Source organism: Passer domesticus, chromosome 8 (assembly GCF_036417665.1).
Source record: "Passer domesticus isolate bPasDom1 chromosome 8, bPasDom1.hap1, whole genome shotgun sequence".
Lineage (NCBI taxonomy): Eukaryota > Metazoa > Chordata > Aves > Passeriformes > Passeridae > Passer > Passer domesticus.
Genome location: NC_087481.1, coordinates 4,684,094 through 4,704,543, shown reverse-complemented (window position 1 = coordinate 4,704,543; position 20,450 = coordinate 4,684,094). Strand labels below are relative to the sequence as shown.

Below are 20,450 nucleotides of genomic sequence, written 5' to 3'. Positions count from 1 at the left end.
GCAGCGCTGTCCAAACGCTCCTGGAGCTCAGAGAGCCCTGGAGCTGGGAGCCTTCCCTGGGGAGCCTGGGCAGTGCCCCAGCAGCCTCTGGGCAAAAACCTTTTCCTGAGATCCAAGCTGAGCCTGCCCCGACTCAGCTGCAGCCGTTCCCTCCAGTCCTGTCCCTGGGCACCAGAGGGAAGAGGTTCCCACAGCCCCAGCCAGGGACCTGCTCCCAAGGCTGCTGCCATGGCCACCAGGGCTGGGACCAGCTGGGATGTTTGGTTTCCATGGGCCAGAGTTTAGGAATGGGATTCCCCAATTTCCTGCTCCTGCTAAAACCATGCTGCCACTTGCTGCCCTCCCACCTCCCATGGAAATAACAAAAGGCAAAGATCCCAGGCTGCGATAAGAACAATTTATTGGAACAGCAACGAGATAAAGAACAAACAGGAACAGAAACAATATTGACAACAGAAGGGTTTTTAAAAAGGGAAAACTACAACACAACGGTATCTTCCTGGCCATAATTTTCTCCTGCCTGGTAAGGACACCCTTCTCCTCAGGGAGAGATAGAGAGAGAGAGTCCCTTTCCTGCCCCTGGCAATGACCTGAGGTCAGAGTGAATGTAATGACACAGCCCTGGCCAGACCCTCATGTTCTTCAGGCTCACATCATGTCATTGGCAGGGGCAGGAAAACAAACAGGTGTCTTCCCAGCATGGATCACAGTGAACACGTATCACCAGGGCCCTTCCAAACATGGTTCTCCCGTGGGGGATGAAGTTGGAGCAGTGCCCAAAGCTCTTCCTGCAGTTGCAGCATTTGCATATCTTCCCTTACTGGTGACTGTGTTGGTGTCTGCTCAAATGAGAGCTCTGTCTGAAGCTCTTCCCACACTGGGGACACTCGTAGGGCCTCTCCCCAGTGTGGATACGCCGGTGGGTGACAAGGTTGGAGTTGCGGTTGAAGCCCTTCCCGCAGTCAGAGCAGCGGAAGGGCCTCTCATCCGTGTGAATCCGCTGGTGCTGGAGGAGATTGGAGCTCATGTGAAACCTCTTCCCACACTGGGGACACTGGTAGGGCTTCTCCCCAGTGTGGATGCGCCGGTGTCTGATGAGATTGGAGTTGCGGTTGAAGCCCTTCCCGCAGTCAGAGCAGCGGAAGGGCCTCTCATCTGTGTGAATCCGCTCATGCAGGAGGAGATGGGAACTGGTCTGAAACCTCTTCTGACACTGGGGACACTCATAGGGCCTCTCCCCAGTGTGGATGCGTTGGTGCCTGACGAGTTCTGAGCTGTAGCTGAAGCCCTTCCCACACTCCCCACACTCATAGGGCCATTCCCCAGTGTGGATCATCTGGTGGCGGATCAGGGTGCTGCTCTGCCTGAAGCTCTTCCCACACTCCAAGCACTTGTAGGGCTTCTCCCCATCATGAAGCTGCTCCTGGACCACCAGCTCCGATCCCTGGCTGAAGCTCTGTCCACCTTCCTGGCACAGGGTGGGTCTTTCCTCCTCAGAGCACCCTGGGCTGGGTTTGGAGGCCCTCATCCTGTGGGATCTCTTGGGCTTTACCTCCCTGTTCGATTCCTGTGCCATGGAGTCCTTCAAAACTGCTTCTTCCACGAGGTTCTGCTGTGGAGATTTGTCCTCTCCAGTCTCCGTCCTCAGCTTCTTGTCTGGGGGATGAAGGAGAAGGAGTGGATGGGCTTTGCCTCCATGCCAGAGAGAAAGGGAACGAGATACCTGCAGTGCATCCGCAGCAGGATGGCCAAGGCAGAGGGGTTGTCCTGCAGCTACGGGCCATGCAGAGCTGGGAGATGGAGCCAGAGAGAGAGAGAAAGAGGCACTGACTTCCTCCTCACCTACCTGGTGGTCCTGGGACATCTTCCTCTTCCTCGCAGCCTTCTTCTCCATCTGGCAGTGGTTTTGAGATGGGAAATTCTGGTTTGGGAGGAAAACAAGAGATGAGTGCATTGAGTTTTGTACAGGTTTGAGGGCAAACCAGGAGGGGAGTCTAAGCCAGAATTACAATTTAAGAAGAAAATTAAGATCAAGGCAATGATACAGAAACACTGCCTTAAACTGACACAGTCAGGATATAACCTGCCACCCTGTTGGTCAGGGTGGTGGGAGTAGTCCCATTAAATGGTGGCTGCAGTCCTGTTGCAGTGATGATCGTGATTCTGTCAAAGCAGTGATCCTTAGAAGGGTCTGGTCTTCCTCTGAAGGTCCAGTAGTGGTGATGGAGCTCTTGTCCTCTGGGAATCCAGTAGCCAAGGTGCTCCTGGTGCTGTAAGTCTCAGCTTATATCCAGGTAGGAATGCTCGGCTCCTCCCCCTGGGCGGAGCATCCCACAATGGGATGATGTCATTTTACCAGTCCTGCAGGGACACTCAATGGTCCATTCACAGAAGAGAGCCCCTGGAGGGCGTTATCAGGGCTGAGTCCTGGAAGAGATAAAGAACACTGCTTATAACAGTTTCTGAAGGTGGTGATTGAAAACATGCATTTGGTTACATCTTGCACTGCAGCCTGAAACAGTGGGGTAATCCCTGCTGGGGGTGTGAACACCACCCCCCCTACCCAAACTGGCTCAGGTGTAAAACCCCCACCCCAGGAAGGCCTCACACACAGGGGACAATGTCACACTTGCCCCAGCCCAGGGGAGGTCTCTGTCCCTGTCACTCTCTTGCCCTCCCCCTTTTTTCTCTTTTATTCCATCTCTCCCTACCTCACATTGACTGTTCAATAAAATCTATTTTGCATTTGGTCTCCTTAGCACCTAAACTGGGGCAGAGGAATCGCTAACAATTTTCTTAACCAGATTGTGTACAATATTTTGGCACAGTGAGTTCAGGCACTGTTCTCTGACCTTGACAACAGCATGGTTCCCTCCTCTGTGGGAGGAGGGCTCTTTCTTTCCAGAGAACCTCTTGGAAACTTGGATGCAAATTCCTCTGAGCAACTTGTGGGAGAACTGATGAGGAAAATGGCTGTTGTGGGTGGCCAGTGTAAAGAAAATATATTGTTGTCCATCTTTGAAACGTTTGTTCAAATCACTGGAGGAATGTGAGCAAATGATACCAGTGAGGCTGACAAGGTTCATTCACCTCAAGATGTGGAACACAATGCTGCTAGAAGTGCCCAGCTCAAGGAGCTAAATTCCCAAATAACTCCCAAATTCAGAGGCTTGGGGACTTTGCCAAATGTGAGAATCATTATTCTCTTCGTCCCTGTCACACTCATGACAGCTCCACAGTGCTTTCCCTTCCTTTTAATAATCTGTATTGGGCCAGATTTCCACTTTTCTTTTTTGGGAAACTGCCAGCAGCTGAGCTGGGGTTGTACAGGAACTGATGAGACTTGGAATTGCCACAGAATTCCTTCTATTGTTGGTTTATTAATCTTTGGGATTTATTTGGTTTTTCCTCTCATGTGACTTGTGAGAAAATCAAATCTTCATCCAAGTGATTTATGCAGCGTTAAATTTAATTGATGCCAAGTTTATTTTGTCCAGTGCCCAGGGGATGCTGAAGGGGTCTCTGCGCCTCTCGCCCTGGGCCATGCTTGGGAGGGGCATGGGAGGGTTGTCCCTGTCCCTGTCACCCCAGGCCATTCCCCAGTGGGTCTCCATTATTCTCACCCCAGGAAGTGGGGTGCTCACCCCCATGCCAAGGGGTGCTTGGGGCAGTCTCTGTCCCTCTCAGCCCAGGGGATGCTCAGGGGTTTCTGTCCCCTTGCCCTGGTGGTTGCTCTGGTGTCTCTCCATCCTGCTGGCCTCAGGGAATGCTTGTGCAGGGTTAGGGACCAGGGGCTCTGTGTCCCTCTCACCGCTGAGGGTGCTTAAGGCTGGGGGAACTCTGACCTTCTCATCCCTGGGGAGGCCGGGGATCCTCAGCAGCCATGACAGGAGGCACCACCAGAGACCCAGAGGGATGAGACTGGAAATGGGACACTCCTGGTGCCTTTTTTTTTTTATTCACTTCCTCTTTTTGAAGGTTTTTATGGACACCAGGCGACTTCTAGAGATGGACTTGGGCAGAGGACCTTCAGACTCACTGTGCTCATCCCTTGTTTTTCGCCAAAGCAGGATTTCCCATTACCAAACCTTGGCCCAGTGGAGGAGAAGGCTGCAGGGAAGAGAAAGATGCCCCGAGACACTCAGGCAGGTGAGGAGGAAGTCAGTGCCCCTTTCCCCCTCTCTCCTGCTCCATCTCCCAGCCCAGCATGGCCCCTGGCTGCAGGACAACCCCAGTGCCAATGCCGTCCTGCTGGGTATGCACTGGGGGATCTCCTGCCCCTTCCCTCTGGCACGGAGGCACATTCACAGGCTCTGGGGCAGGAGGAGGTACCATGGGTGGTTTGGGGTGCGTGGCTCGGCTGCTCCCGGCGCGGTTCCCCCGAGCCCCCGGCGCGGCTCCACCAGGCCCCCCCACCACGGCACTGGCTGGAGGTTCTTTAACAGAAATGCTGGTAAATTGACCATCTGGAATGACACTAAATACAATTTCAAGAAGCTGCTGGTTTGCTGGGCAGATTGCCGAATTCCACATTGTTGTTTCTTTCAGTAAAACTGCACTTTAAAAGGTCTTAGTAAATTTATGCTTGCATAAAATTTGTGGCTGCCATGGGCTTCTCTAAAAACTAAATTACATGAAATCATGACACACTCATTACATCCTTTTAATCCCTCCAGTAAATGCATCATGCTGTTATTTCAATCCCAGATTGTTCAACTTTTTCAGTGCCTTATTTCCATTAAGAGCATCAGAATAAGTTAAATTTTGTTGTATGTATAACTTCTAATGATATTAATTTTTGATTCTGTGATGTTTAATTTAATGTAAATTCAGGGTTGATAAGATTAAGCAAAGTTGAACTTCATTATTGTTAGGTTTGAGCCATGTTAAGTTACATTCTATTAATTTGAAATCCTGTTGTTCTGGATTGAAAGACAATGCGTGTATTGTATTTGCCATCTGTCAGAGGTAGGGCAGTTATATTCTGCTAATTGGGCAGTTTTCTTTATCTCTTCAACAAATCAATCCTCCCTCCAGGGAGATATCTTTTGTTAATGGGCCATTGAGTGTCACTGCAGGACTGATAAAAATTACATCATCCCACTGTGAGGTGCTCTGCCCAGAGGGAGGAGCCATGCATCCCAGACATGGTGAGGCTGGGGATGAGGAGCGGCTTGTGCAAACAGGGTCAGTCCTCAAGGGGCTCATTCTTCTACATGCCCAGACCTCCCAAGGAGACATTCAGGAGCTGGGCTGGGGGCTGCAGAGGTGGCTGTGGAGCATTGCCTGTGCTGTGCCAGGGACTGGCAGCCACTGCTGGGCTGGGATAGAGGCTCTGGGGGGATTGGGGTTCCAGGGCAGGGCAGTGCTGAGGTTCCAGGGCAGGGCAAGGCTGGACCTGCCCCTTCCTCTGCTTCAAATGAAATTTGAAGCCAGCAATCTCCTTCAGTCTGTCACAGTAGGGAATGTTGGAGGTGAAATCCTGACTCTGGCCATGGGCACCTGGACAAGAAGGACAGTTCTTTTCCATAGGAAGGAAAGCACAGAGCCCCAGTGTTTAGAAGGCAGGTGAGAGTCTCACTAGTCCAAGGCCATCCAGCCTTATCAGGAATGGCAGATTTTGTCTGGGAGCAGTCTTTGAATTTTAGGAATTTTGGAGGTGGAAGCCTCTCAGCCATTGCGGCTGGGGAAGCAGGAGAGTTCTTTCCCATCGGAAGAAGAGCACAGATCCTTCCCCAGTGTTTTGGGGACATATGAGAAATCACTGCCAGCAAGACTTGTCCTGGCAATATTCCAATGGGAACATTCCCTGGATATAAGGAAATTTGGAGGTGAAATCCCAATTCTGGGCATGGGTGCCTGGAGAAGAAGGACAGATCTTTTCCATAGGAAGGAAAGCACAGAGCCCCAGTATTTGAAAAGCAGTTGAGAACAGACCCTTAACCTGCCAAGATCAGCTGTCTGGCAGCCCCTGTGAGGCCAAACCAGCCAAACCTGTTCCATGTTCCCTTGGTTCCATGAGCCCTCCAATGTCATAATGGACCTCTGGATCCTGGGGTTTTGAAGTGTCACAATAGTCTCCATTAGCTCCACAGTGTGACAATGGACCTCTGATGACATGAGTCCCCTCTGTGTCACGCTGGAGCTTTGGTTCCATGCAGTTCTGCAGTGTCACAAAGGCCTCTTGGTTTTACAAGACCCCACAGTACCACAATGGTCCTCTTGGTTCTGTGGGGACCCCCAGGATCACAGTGGTCTCACTGGTTCCATGAGGCCTCACAGCGTCACAAAGCTTTGCTTATTCCATGGGCCCTCATGGTGTCACAATGGTCTCCATGATCCCATGAGTCCCCTCACAGTGTCACAATGGCCCCCTGGTTCCATGAGGCTGTGATGAGTCTTAATGGTCTCTCCATGGTTCCATGAGGCCTTGCAACGTCACAATTATCTCCACAATTTTCCATGATGCCCCACAGTTTCACAATGGCCCCCTGATCTCACAGGGCCCCACAGTGTCACAATGGTCCCTTGGTCTCACAGGGCCCCACAGTGTCACCATGGTCCCTTGGTTCCATGGACCCTGTGCTGCTGCATTCCCCCCTCCCCTTCTCAGGCTGCCCTGCCAGCTCAGAAATGCTCTTTGGGCCTCGGCCTTGGCCAACAGCCCCTGGGCTCAGCTCCTCTGCAGCTCAGCACAAACACTGTCTGCTCCAGGCTCTGCTGCTGCCCAACCAGCTCCTGGTTGCTGTAGGAGCAGCCCTGGGAACTGGTTTTGTTCCCTCAGTGGCACAACATGCCTGTTCTCACAGTGCCAAAGAAAGCTGTTGATGCCAAGTGCAGCCAGGATGAACCATTGCTGTGACTGCAGCCCCTCTCTTGGGGCCCTACAAACAGCGCTGCAAAAGGAGCCCCTTGGAGCTCTCCTGGGCCAGCGACTCCCTCTGAGTGGGGCCTCTCCCAGCCGGGAACTCTCCCGTTTGCTGCACTCGGGGATCCTGAACAACGAGGGAGCCTGGGCCGATCCCCCCACTCCTCCAGGCTCAACCCTTCACCCGCTGGGGAGATGCCAAAGCATCCACAGGGAGCATTTCCTGCCCTCAGGGGAATTTCTCACAGGTGCCTTGCACTGACTCTTTGTGTCTGTGTGCACACAGGAGTGCCTGTGCTGGGGAAATGTGGCAGAAATGCTGCTCTCGGAGGGGCTTGAATACCTTGGATAGCTGAGTCAGTCAGGCCTGTAAGTCAGGTTAAGTCACGAGGTCTACGCTAAGTTAAATGCTGCTAAGTGTTGTTCTTTTGCTAAGTTGTTAAGTTTAAGTTATAAGCTAAGTTAAATATTATTAAGTGTTATTCCTCTGTTAAATTACTAAGTCATATTTAAACTAACTTATAATGACCTATAAGCCATTGTAAGTTAGGTTAAATACTGTTATGTGCTGTTCTTTTGCTAAACTCTGATGTGTAAGGTATCAGTTAAGGTTAAGTTATAAGTTAACTCCTGTTAACTTTGAGCTCTGTTCAGCTTTTAGGCTGTATTCCTTTTATCCTTGCCCTCACTGTCCTTATGTCACGCACACACACACGCGCACACACACAGGGACTGTTCATGGTTCATTTCTGGTTTGACTGCCTGAATTTGATTTGGTTTTGTTGTTGCTTTGTTTCCTTGATGTGCCTGAAGTGTCCAGTCAGGAGCAAAGTCACTCTTTCCAAGGAACTTTGTGGTGCTGTCCCTTAATATTAAATCTGGTTTTTGCTGATCCCTTGCCGAGGATTTTTTCAGCGCTCTCAAGCCCTCGTTTGTAACAGGGTGAAGGAGCCCTGGCCCAGGCTCTGGCCCTGGGGGACACAGGGATGCTGCCGGGGGGTCCCTGTCCCCCTGTCCCACCCCCCAGGGCCCCGGCCCCCCGTCCCCGTGTCAGGCTCTGGGGTCGATCTCGTGGAACATCCTCTGGGGGAGGCTGTGGCGCCGGGGGCGGGGGGACCCGGGGGGACAAGGGACCCTGCTGTGCACGAGCAGGGTTGGACTGCTCTGGGGGAACTGTGAGGGGGGCTGGGGCAGAGTGACCTCCCCAGTGACATCACACAGCCCCTGTGATGTCACACAGCTTCCTGTGATGTCACACAGCATCCTGTGATGTCAAACAGCCCCTGTGATGACACACAGCCCCTTTGTGATGACACAGCCCTCATTATGATATTACACATCCTACCCTGGGATGTCACACAGCCATTCTGTGATGTCACATCCCCTCTGTGATGTCACACAGATACCCTGTGATGGCAGAACCTATTCTATGATGTCACAGTGCCTACTCGATGATGTCACAGGCAACTCACTGATGACACACTACTTCTCTGTGATGTCACAGCCTGCTCTGTGATGTCGCAAAGCCCCTTCATGATATCACAGGGCCAATGATGGGATATCACTCTGTGATACCGTAAAGCTGCTCTGTGATGTCACAGAAGATTCAGTGATGTCACAAAGTCACCATGTGATGTCACAGTCTGTTCTGTGATGTCACATCTGGCTCTATGATGTTACTCACTCACTCTGTGATTTCACATCCCACTCTCTGATATCAGAGAGCCACCTTGCGTGATGGCAGAGGCTACTCCATGGCCTCACACCCTACTCTATGACATTGCAGACAGCTCTGTGATGTCACAACACCCTCAGTGATGTCACAAAACCCTCTCTGTGATACCATATTGCCACTCCGTAGTGTCACAGCACACACTGTGACCATACAGCCTGCTCTATGATGTCATACAGCGATGTCATGATGTCACAGCCTGCTCTGTGATGTCACACAGTTACCCCTCTATGATGCTGTAGCTGCTCAATGACCTCACACAACAAACTCTGTGATGTCATAGCCCAACCTGTGACCTCACACAGCCCACTCTGTGCTGTCACACAGCCCCTTGCTGACATCACAGCTGCTCTGTGCCTCTAGGACACAGCCACAGAGGTGCTGCTGTGACACAGCCCCCTCTGGGACATCCCCCAGCCCCTGCCAGTGCTGAGCCCCTGTCAGCTCTGGCTGTGCCCTGCTGGTGTCCCTGAGCTGCCCTGGCAGTGCCCCAGCCCTGCTGGGCTGTGCCCAGGAGCTGCTCCTGGCTAGAGCTGTCTCTCTGCAGCGCTGCCCTTGCCAGGAGCTGCCTCTGGGCCAGGAGCCCGGCCCAGCTCAGCAGCACAGACACAGCAGCAGGACTTTCATGACCCTCTGGGGCTTTGGTGCTCTTTGCATCAGACTCAGTCCCTCAGAGTATCCTCAAAGAACTTCTCAAGAACTCCAAATCAGATTCAAACTTCAAAGGTTCTTTAACTTCTAATGGGTTCCAAGGAGGGACACAACTCATGTGAATGTGTTCCCAGGTTCCAGGTAGAGCAGAACACTGCAGGCAGTGATGACAGCTGGAGACAAACAAAGCAAAGGTGTCTCTGGTGCTGAGCAAACCTGGATGTGTTTCAGGAATGCAAAGGCCCAAGGCCTGAGCCCCAGCCCCTGGCCAGGCAGATCCCATTCCTCCCTCCTTGCTCAGGGCTCTTCCCGGGATGGGCACTGGCATGTGGGGATGTGCCATGCCAAGGGCAGCACCATGGGGTTGCCCCTGCCAGGCTGCTGAGCAGGGACAAGGAGGCAATGAGGCCCCAGGCCTGCCAGGGTCACTTGTCTCCTGCTCCTGGCTCAGGTCCAGGGCCAGCAGCCATGGCCAAAGTGCTGCCCAAGTTGGCTCTGTCAGGGCCTTGCAGCTGCTGCCCATCCCTGTGCCCTGTGCAGCCCAGGCTGTCCTACGGTGTCCCTGCCCTGCGCCTCTGTCCCTGCAGGCTGTCCTCATCCCCCGCTGCCCCACCTGGCTGGCCCCTTCCTTTGCTGACAGCTCTGCCTCCTGCCTGCCTCTGCCTGCCCACACAAAGCCTTGGGCTGCTCCAGGCTCCTTCTGCACCACAGCCCTGCCCTGGGGGAGGAAATTCCTTTCTCTTCATGTCTGGTCCTCCCCAGCTGCCCTTTTGTTGTGTTCCACTGCAGTAAGCAGCAAAACAACTCCCCCAGGCCCCAGAGTCTCAGACCTCAGGCAGGCATCGATGACCAACAGGGAAAGGAAGGCAACAGGATGGGTCTTGGTTTAGCAAAGCCCAGGATCCTTTTTTGTGCCAGGTACCAAGACAAGAAATGAAGGGGGAGAGGGAGTGGTGGCTTGTCATGGGTTTTATATGACAGGGTAGGGGTGGAGTTTAGGGTCAGGGTCCAATCGCAGAAGGAGCCGAGGACTGCAAAGGAGTGAATCGAGGAGGACAACCAATGGAAAAATCTATGGCAGGGACTTTGCAGTAGAATTTGAACCAATGAGGTTACAGAAAAGGAAAAACTTTCTGTGGCCACTCCTTATTTGACCAGATGGGGTGGAGTGTCTTTTCCTGGGCTTCCAGGGGCGTGCCCCACAGGGTGGAGGGGCGGAATCCTCTTTAAATCATGCCCCTCACTTGATGCTGTCTGTCTGGGTAGAATGCCTGCTTCCTGGGGTGGGGGAACTCCACACCCTTGGTGCCATTATTTCTTTCTCTGGGTGTTTTATACAAAGAAGAAAAACTCCAGCCTCTCTGAAACCACCCTTTAACCCCTCTCGGGCTGCTCCTGTTCTGTCCTCATTCTCCACACCACTGAGCCAAGAGCCACCCCCTTCTACCTGCTGGTTATGCGATGAGGCGTCCAAACCCCATCTTGGGAGATTTTTGGTTACTTTCCAAGGTCTGTGAAAATGGAAAAATACTGGTCAACATTATTTTGTTCCACATCTTGCAGTAAAAGAACAGGAGTCAATATCGCTCAACTGAATGAGAGTGGATTTACATTTGTTAGAGGGAGAAATATTTTACAATGATGACAGTGGCACAAAACTGCAACTGTTTTTCCAGAGAACTGCATTCCCCATCACAGGAATTGTCCAAGAGCAGGAGCTTTGTACAACCTGACCCATTGAAACCCCCTCATCCCCAAGAACAGAATTGCTGTCATGGGGGTTCTCTGCTGTGCTGGGTGCCCTCACGATGCTTCTGGCCAGAATGTCTGCTGAGGGCAGCCAGGCTGCTGCAGGGGCAGTGACCTCACAGCCATCACCATGGCAGCCCTGTCCCCTGGGCCTGGCTCTCCCCTTTCCTCTGCCCCTGCCTTGTCTCTGCTGGCATGAAGAGTTTTGTCATTCATATCTTGTGCCCAAGGTGCTGGGGCCAATGGCTTCCCAGGCAGGCTCCTGGAGCAGAAGTGGCTTTTCAGAGCCCAGGCAGAAATGAGCCCTGAGGCAGCAGCTCTGCAGTGCCGGCCACCAGGCCGGGCTGCCAAGGGAGGCTTCTGGCCATGGCCTGCAAGCAGCTGCTGCTGCCAAGGTGCCTTTGGTGCCTCAGGCTCTGCCGGGCACAGCTCCCAGCATGGCACTCTGCCCTTGTGCCTGAGCCCTTCCCTGTGCTGGGGCTGGCCTGGGGTTTTTTCTGCAGCGGGACCTGCCCTGCTGATGGCACAGGAAAGGCAGTTCCTGCTGGAGCAGGAGGCTCTGCCTGCAATGGGCTCCAACAACTCCAGCAAGGCCCTGTTGACTTCAAAATTGCTTCCTGGAGCCGAATATTCAAATAATTGTTAGAGTTCCCGTATTGTGGAGTAAATAACTGGGTTTTTTTTTTAATTTACTCTGTGGTGTAAATAAGGCATGTAATCTAATAATGATCAGAATCAATCAGAGCTGAATTTATATAAATATATCTGGTATTCCATTGTTAATCCTGTGGGACAAATTGAATTAAGGTTCAATTCTACCTGTCCAATCTTTTACACCTTTGACAAAGTCTGGGGCTGGGATTGGATCCAGCTGCTCCCAGCCTTCGCTATTAGAAGGAATTTTAGAAGTCTAGAGGCCCTGCCGGAGTTTGAGGATCCATTATGGGATTTCGGGTGTCATTTCTCCACGTCATGACTCAGCAGGAATTTCTCCAAAAAAGAAATAAAGCTTTTCCCTGAAGCTCCCACTGTGCCCATGACAGGAACCCCTGTGAGTGTCTGGGACATCCCGGTTCTTTGGCAGCCTGGGGACTCCTGGAATGTCACCGTGGAGCCCCCATGAGTGCCTGTGACAGATCAGTGCCTGAGCAGCCCAAGGTGCCCTGGGATGTCACCATGGAATGGCTGTGACTGCCTCTGAGCACAGGGCTCTTTACCATCCCCAGAAACCCCTGGGAGGTCTCCATGAAGCCCCTGTCTCTGCCTGTGACATTCCAGCTCTTGAACAGCCTGGAGACTCTTGGAAAGTCCCCATGGAACCCCTATGAGGGCCTGTGACAAATCTAACCCTTAGTGGGCAACCATCATCAGCCCCATTCCTATGGTCAGTTTCCGTAGCAACCATGACCAGGCCCCTGTTCCCCCTGATCCACAGAATTGGCTGAGCTGGGAGAGACCCATCAGGATCCTGGAGTCCAACTGCTGGCCCTGCACAGGACACCCCAACAATGCCAGCCTGGGCCTGGCAGTGCTGTCCAAACGCTGCTGGAGCTCAGAGAGCCCTGGAGCTGGGAGCCTTCCCTGGGGAGCCTGGGCACTGCCCCAGCAGCCTCTGGGGAAAACCCTTTTCCTGAAATCCAACCTGAGCCTGCCCCGACTCAGCTGCAGCTGTTCCCTCCAGTGCTGTCCCTGGGCACCAGAGGGAAGAGGTTCCCACAGCCCCAGCCAGGGACCCGCTCCCAAGGCTGTTGCCATGACCAGCAGGGCTGGGACCAGCTGGGATGCTCGGTTTCCACAGGCTGGCCTTTAGGAATGGGATTCCCCAATTTCCTGCTCCCACTAAAACCGCACTGCCGCTTGCTGCCCTCCCACCTCCCATGGAAATCACAAAAGGCAAACATCCTGGGCTGGGATAAGAACAATTTATTTGGAACAGCAACAGGATAAAGAACAAACAGGAACAGAAACAATATTGACAACAGAAGGGTTTTAAAAAAGGGAAAACTACAACACATAGTCCTCCTGGCCATAATTTTCTCCTGCCTGGGAAGGACACCCTTCTCCTCAGGGGAAGATAGAGAGAGAGAGTCCCTTTCCTGCCCCTGGCAATGACCTGAGGTCAGAGTGAATGTAATGACACAGCCCTGGCCAGACCCTCATGTTCTTCAGTGTCACATCATGTCATTGGCAGGGGCAGGAAAACGAACAGGTGTCTTCCCAGCATGGATCACAGTGAACACGTATCACCAGGGCCCTTCCAAACGTGGTTCTCCCATGGGGGATGAAGTTGGAGCAGTGCACAAAGCTCTTCCTACAGTTGCAGCATTTGCATGTCTTCTCTTACTGGTGACTGTGTTGGTGTCTGCTCAAATGAGAGCTCTGTCTGAAGCTCTTCCCACACTGGGGACACTCGTAGGGCCTCTCCCCAGTATGGATACGCTGGTGGGTGACGAGGTGGGAGTTGCGGTTGAAGCCCTTCCCGCAGTCAGAGCAGCGGAAGGGCCTCTCATCCGTGTGAATCCGCTGGTGCTGGAGGAGATTGGAGCTCATGTGAAACCTCTTCCCACACTGGGGACACTCGTAGGGCCTCTCCCCAGTGTGGATGTGCTGGTGCTTCATGAGGTAGGAGTTGTACTTGAAGCTCTTCCCACAGTCAGAGCAGTGGAAGGGCCTCTCATCTGTGTGAATCCGCTGGTGCTGGAGGAGATTGGAGCTGGTGTGAAACCTCTTCTGGCACTCAGGACACTCGTAGGGCCTCTCCCCAGTGTGGATGCGTTGATGCCTGACAAGTTTTGAGCTGCAGCTGAAGCCCTTCCCACATTCCCCACACTCACAGACCCATTTCCCAGTGTGGATCATCTGGTGGCTGATCAGGGTGCTGCTCTGCCTGAAGCTCTTCCCACACTCCAAGCTCTTGTAGGGCTTCTCCCCATCATGAAGCTGCTCATGGACCACCATCTCCAAGCCCTGGCTGAAGCTCTGTCCACCTTCCTGGCACAGGGTGGGTCTTTCCTCCTCAGAGCACACTGGGCTGGGTTTGAAGCCCCTCCTCCTGCGGGATCTCAGGGAATTTTCCTCCTTGTTAAATTCCTGTGCCATGGAGCCGCTCAAATCTGCCTCTTCCATGAGGTTCTGCCATGGGGATTTGTCCTCCCTGGTCTCTGTTCTCAGCTTGTTGTCTGAGGAAGACAGGGCAAGGAGAGGATGGGATTTGCCTCCGTGCCAGAGGGGAGGGGAAGGAAATCCCCCCAGTGCATCCCTGGCAGGACGGTGTTGGCAGTGTGGCTGTCCTGCAGACTTGGGCTGTGCTGGGCAGGGAGATGAAGCAGGAGAGAGGGGGGAAAGGGTCCTGACTTCCTCCTCACCTGCCTGAGTGTCTCAAGGCATCTTCCACTTCCTCACAGCCATCTCCTCCATCTGGCAGTAGGTTTGGGATGTGAAATTCTGTTTTGGGAGGAAAACAAGAGATTAGTGCATTGAGTTTTGTACTGGTATGAAGGCAAACCAGGGGGAGATTTTAAGCCAGAATTACAATTTAATAAGAAAATTAAGATCAAGGCAATGATTCAGAAACACTGCCTTAAACCGACAGAGTCAGGATATCACCTGATACCCTGTTGCTCAGGGTGCTGGTAGGAGTCCCATTAAATGGTGGCTGCAGTCCTGTTGCAGTGATGATCATAATTCTGTCAAAGCAGATCTGTAGAAGGGTCTAGTCTTCCTCTGAAAGTCCAGTGGTGGTGATGGAGCTCTTGTCCTCTGGGAATCCAGTAGCCAAGGTGCTCCTGGTGCTGTAAGCCTCAGCTTATATCCAGGTAGGAATGGTTGGCTCCTCCCCCTGGGCGGAGAATCCCACAATGGGATGATGTCATTTTATCAGTCCTGCAGGGACACTCAATGGCCCATTCACTGAAGGGAGCTCCTGGAGGGATTATCAGGGCTGAGTCATGGAAGAGATAAAGAACACTGCCCCGCCTGTTTACAACAGTTTCTAAAGGTGAAGATGGAAAACATGCATTTGGTTACATCTTGCACTGCAACCTGAAACAGTGGAGTAATCCCTGCTCGGGGGGTGAACACCACCCCCCTTACCCAAACTGGCTCAGGTGTAAAGCCCTCTCCCTGAGAAGGCCTCACACACAGGGGACAATGTCACACTTGCCCCACCCCAGGGGAGGTCTCTGTCCCTGTCACTCTCTTGCCCTCTCCCCTTTTTTCTCTTTTATTCCATCTCTCTCTACCTCACATTTACTGTTCAATAAAATCCACTTTGCATTTGGTCTCGTTAGCACCTTAATTGGGACAGAGGCATCTCTCTAACAATTTTCTTAACCAGATTGTATATAATATTTTGACACAGTGCGTTTAGGCAGTGTTGTCTGACCCCAAGTGCCTTTGTCAGCAGCATGGTTCCCTCCTCTGTGGGAGGAGGGCTCTTTCTTTCCAGAGGAACTCTTGGAAACTTGGATGCAAATTCCTCTGAGCGACTTGTGGGAGAACTGATGAGGAAAATGGATGTTGTGGGTGGCCAGTGTAAAGAAAATATTTTGTTGTCTTTCCATGAAATGTTTGTTAAATCACTGGAGGAAAGTGAGCAAATGTTACCATTGAGGCTGACAAGGTTCATTCAGGTTGAGGAACACAAGGCTACTAAACGTCCCAGAAGAAGCCCAGCTCAAGTAGCTAAATTCCCGAATAACTCCAAAATTCTGAGGCTTGGGGACTTTGCCAAATGTGAGAATCATTATTTTCTGTGTTCCTGTCACCTTTGTCACAGCCACACAGATTTTTTCCTTCCTTTCAATAATCTGTATTGGGTCAAATTTTCACTTTTTCTTTTTCTTTTTTTTCTTTTTTTTTTTTTTTTTTTAATCAGAATCTTCCAGCAGCTGAGCTGGAGCTGTGCAGGAACCAATGAAATTTGGAATTGACACAGAATTGCTTCTGTTGTTGGTTTATTAATGTTTGGGATTTATTTGTATTTTCCTCACATGTGACTTGTGAGAAAATCAAATCTTCATCAAAGTGATTTATGCAGATTGAAGTTTGATTTCTGCCAAGTTTATTTTGTCCAGTGCTCAGGGGACGCTGGAAGGGTCTCTGTGCCTCTCACCCTGGGGAATGCTTGGGAAGGGCTTGGGGAGGGTTGTCCCTCTCACCCCAGGCCGTTCTTGAGGGGGTGTCCCTGTCCCCCAGGGGGTGTCCCTGTCCTAGTCACCCCAGCCCATTCCCCAGGGCGTCTCCATCATTCTCACCCTAGGGAATGCCTGGGGGCTCTCCGTCCCTCTCAGCCCCATGCCAATGGGGTGCTCAGGGCATTCTCTGTCCCCTCGCCCTGGGGGATGCTCAGGGGTCTCCATCCCACTGGCCTCAGGGAATGCTTGTGCAGGGCTGGGGACCAGGGGCTCTGCGTCCCTCTCACCACTGAGGGTGCTCGGGGTTGGGGGGACTCTCCGACCTTCTCATCCCTGGGGAGGCCGTGGGGGTCTCTATCCCTCTCAGCCCTGGTGTGACCCCTGGTCTTCCCTCTGGTGCCCAGGGACAGGACTGGAGGGAACGGCTGCAGCTGAGTCAGGGCAGGCTCAGGTTGGATCTCAGGAAAAGGTTTTTGCCCAGAGGCTGCTGGGGCACTGCCCAGGCTCCCCAGGGAAGGCTCCCAGCTCCAGGGCTCTCTGAGCTCCAGCAGCATTTGGACAGCGCTGCCAGGCCCAGGCTGGCATTGTTGGGGTGTCCTGTGCAGGGCCAGCAGTTGGACTCCAGGATCCTGATGGGTCCCTCCCAGCTCAGCCAGTTCTGTGGATCTGGGATCCCATGACCCATTCCAACAGGGTCCAGGTGATGGTTGCCTGCTAAGGATCAGATTTGTCACAGGCCCTCAGAGGGGTTCCATGGGGACTTTCCAAGTCTCCAGGCTGTTCAAGAGCTGGAATGTCACAGGCAGAGACAGGGGCTCCATGGACACCTCTCAGGGATTTCTGGGGATGGTAAGGAGCCCTGTGCTCAGAGGCAGTCACAGCCATTCCATGGTGAAATCCCAGGAGTCCCCAGGCTGCCAAAGAGCTGGGATGTCCCATTCACAGAGGTTCCTGGCAGAGTGGGAGCTTCAGGCAAAGTTTATTACAGAGGCTCCTGTTGGGTCTCGAGGTGCAGAAAGGAGCCCTAATAGGCCCCACAGTTTCCCAAATACCCCCAAGGACCTCCAGGATTTGTTAATCCCTGGTGTGAGAGGAGCCTTAGAACAGCTGGTTCCAACCCCAGCCCTAGACTTTTCAAGAATTTTTATGTAAAGAATTATAAAGGTGGAATTAGACCTTTATAGAATTTGTCACACAGAATTAAGGCTGGCAAGCTGGAGGTATTTATATTTATATATATATATATATTCTATAATGGTAATGATTAGAAACAATTATCTTCAAAATAATCAGAAATATTTATTCTAAGGTATAAGAGCTGTAACATATTGTATAGAGCACTAGGCAGTGATTTCAAAGCAATTTTATTAAAGCAAAACTAGTAATTAAGCAGAACAATGATGGTGGGACTGAGTCCTTTGGCTCAGCCTGGAGCTGTGACCTTGAGCAGTGTCTCCACTGCGGGGAGGAATCTCCACACTCCACAAGAAGGGAAATGTCAGGAGATGCTGCTGCTAAAATTTGGGACGGGGCTTTTCTAGTCTGAAGTGCTGCCCTGTCAGTCAGATGTGCCCAGGCTTGTCCATCTTGGCAGCTCTGCGGAAGCTCTCAGTGCTGTCCCTTGGGTGTTCCTTTCTCCGGGCAGTTTTCCAGCTCTGCCACAGCTCCAGCTCCCTCTGAGAATGTGGAACTTTGAGATGGAGGAGTCAGGCTGGTTTCAGCTTTATTCACCCCAAAAGCAGCATGACCCCCCCTCCTTCATTTCCCACTGGGGGCTTTGCAAATAGGGCCTGGCTGGAGTTGTTGGAGCCCATTGCAGGCAGAGCCTCCTGCTCCAGCAGGAACTGCCTTTCCTGTGCCAGGAGCAGGGCAGGTCCCGCTGCAGGAAAAGCCCCAGGCCAGCCCCAGCACAGGGAAGGGCTCGGGCACAAGGGCAGAGTGCCGTGCTGGGAGCTGTGCCAGGCAGAGCCTGAGGCACCAAAGGCACCTTGGCAGCAGCAGCTGCTTGCAGGCCATGGCCAGAAGCCTCCCTTGGCAGCCCAGCCTGGTGGCCAGCACTGCAGAGCTGCTGCCTCAGGGCTCATTTCTGCCTGGGCTCTGAAAAGCCACTTCTGCTCCAGGAGCCTGCCTGGGAAGCCATTGGCCCCAGCACCTTGGGGACAAGATATGAATGACAAAACTCTTCATGCCAGCAGAGACAAGGCAGGGGCAGAGGAAAGGGGAGAGCCAGGCCCAGGGCACAGGGCTGCCATGGTGATGGCTGTGAGGTCACTGCCCCTGCAGCAGCCTGGCTGCCCTCAGCAGACATTCTGGCCAGAAGCGTTGTGAGGGCACCCAGCACAGCAGAGAACCCACACAACAGGAATTCTGTCCTTGGGGATAAGTGGGTTTCACTAGTTCAGGTTATAAAAGCTCCTGTTCTTGGACAATTCCTGTGTTTCCTGTGATGGGGAATCCAGTTCTCTGGAAAAACAGTTGCAGTTTTGTGCCACTGTCATCATTGGAAAATATTTCCTCCTTCTAACAAATGTAAATCCACCCTCATTCAGTTGAGAGTTATTGACTCTTGTTCTATTACTGCAAGATGTGGAACAAAATAATGTTGACCAGTATTTTTCCATTTTCACACACCTTGGAAAGTAACCAAAAACCTCCCAAGATGGGGTTTGGACGCCTCATCACATAACCAGGAGGTAGAAGGTGGTAGCTCTCAGCTCAGTGGTGTGGAGACTGAGGACAGAACAGGAGCAGCCTGAGAGGGATTAAAGGGTGGTTTCAGAGAGGCTGGAGTTTTTCTTCATTGTGTAAAACACCCAGAGAAAGAAATAATGGCACCAAGGGTGTGGAGTTCCCCCGCCCCAGGAAGCAGGCATTCTACCCAGACAGACAGCATCGGGTGAGGAGCGTGATTTAAAGAGGATTCCGCCCCTCCACCCTGTGGGGCACGACCCTGCACGCCCAGGAAAAGACTCTACCCCATCTGGTCAAATTTGGAGTGGCCACAGAATATTTTTCCTTTTCTGTAAAACTCATTGGTCCAAATTCTACTGCAAAGTCCCCGCCATAGATTTTTCCATTGGTTGTCCTCCTCTATCCACTCCTTTGCAGTGCCCTGCTCCTTCTGCTATTAGACCCCGACCCTAAACTCCACCCCTACCCTGTCATCTAAAACCAATGACAAGCCACCACCCCCTCTCCCGATTTGTTTCTTGTTTTGTTCCCTGGCACAAAAAAGGATCCTGGGCTTTGCTAAACCAGGACCCATCCTGTTGCCTTCCTTTCCCTGTTGGTCATCGATGCCTGCCTGAGATCTGAGACTCTGGGGCCTGGGGGAGTTGTTTTGCTGCTTACTGCAGTGGAAAACAACACAAGGGCATCTGGGGAGGCCCAGACTGGACACTAGGATTAAGGAATTTCCCTCCCAGGGCAGGGCTGTGGTGCAGAAGGAGCCTGGAGCAGCCCAAGGCTTTGTGTGGGCAGGCAGAGGCAGGCAGGAGGCAGAGCTGTCAGCAAAGGAAGGGGCCAGCCAGGTGGGGCAGCCGGGGGATGACGACAGCCTGCAGGGACAGAGGCGCAGGGCAGGGACACCGTAGGACAGCCTGGGCTGCACAGGGCACAGGGATGGGCAGCAGCTGCAAGGCCCTGACAGAGCCAACTTGGGCAGCACTTTGGCCATGGCTGCTGGCCCTGGGCCTGAGCCAGGAGCAGGAGATAAGTGACCCTTGCAGGCCTGGAGCCTCATTGCCTCTTTGTCCCTGCTCAGCAGCCTGGCGGGGGCCGCCCCATGGTGCTGCCCTTGGCATTGCACATCCCCACATCCCAGTGCCCATCCCGGGAAGAGCCCTGAGCAAGGAGGGAGGGACAGGATCTGCCTGGCCAGGGGCTGGGGCTCAGGCCTTGGGCCTTTGCATTCCTGAAACACATCCAGCTTTACTCAGCACCAGAGACACCTTTGCCTTGTTTGTCCCCAGCTGTCATCACTGCCTCCAGTGCTCTGCTGTGGCTGCAAGCTGGGGACAGTTTCTCAGTTGTGTCCTTCAATGGGAACCATTAACCCTTCAAGAAAACTTCTGTGTTTCAATCTGACTTTGAGATGTTGACAGGTTGTTGTGCACACTCTGAGGGACAAGTCGAATGCAAAGAGCACCAAAGCCCCAGAGGGTCATTAAAGTCCTGCTGCTGTGTCTGTGCTGCTGAGCTGGGCCGGGCTCCTGGCCCAGAGGCAGCTCCTGGCAAGGGCAGCGCTGCAGAGAGACAGCTCTGGCCAGGAGCAGCTCCTGTGCACAGCCCAGCAGGGCTGGGGCACTGCCAGGGC

General features: G+C 52.8%; 1 protein-coding gene across 1 annotated transcript in view; it reads right to left on the bottom strand.

The window, feature by feature from the left end:
* The window catches only part of LOC135305610 (zinc finger protein 850-like), a 179,042-nt gene extending 165,084 nt beyond the window's left edge, over nt 1-13,958 (bottom strand). The window contains 2 exon segments of the mRNA XM_064429346.1: nt 877-1,464; nt 13,400-13,958. Of these exon segments, the coding sequence (XP_064285416.1) occupies nt 877-1,464; nt 13,400-13,958 (1,147 nt within the window).
* Nucleotides 13,959-20,450: the final 6,492 nt, after the last annotated feature.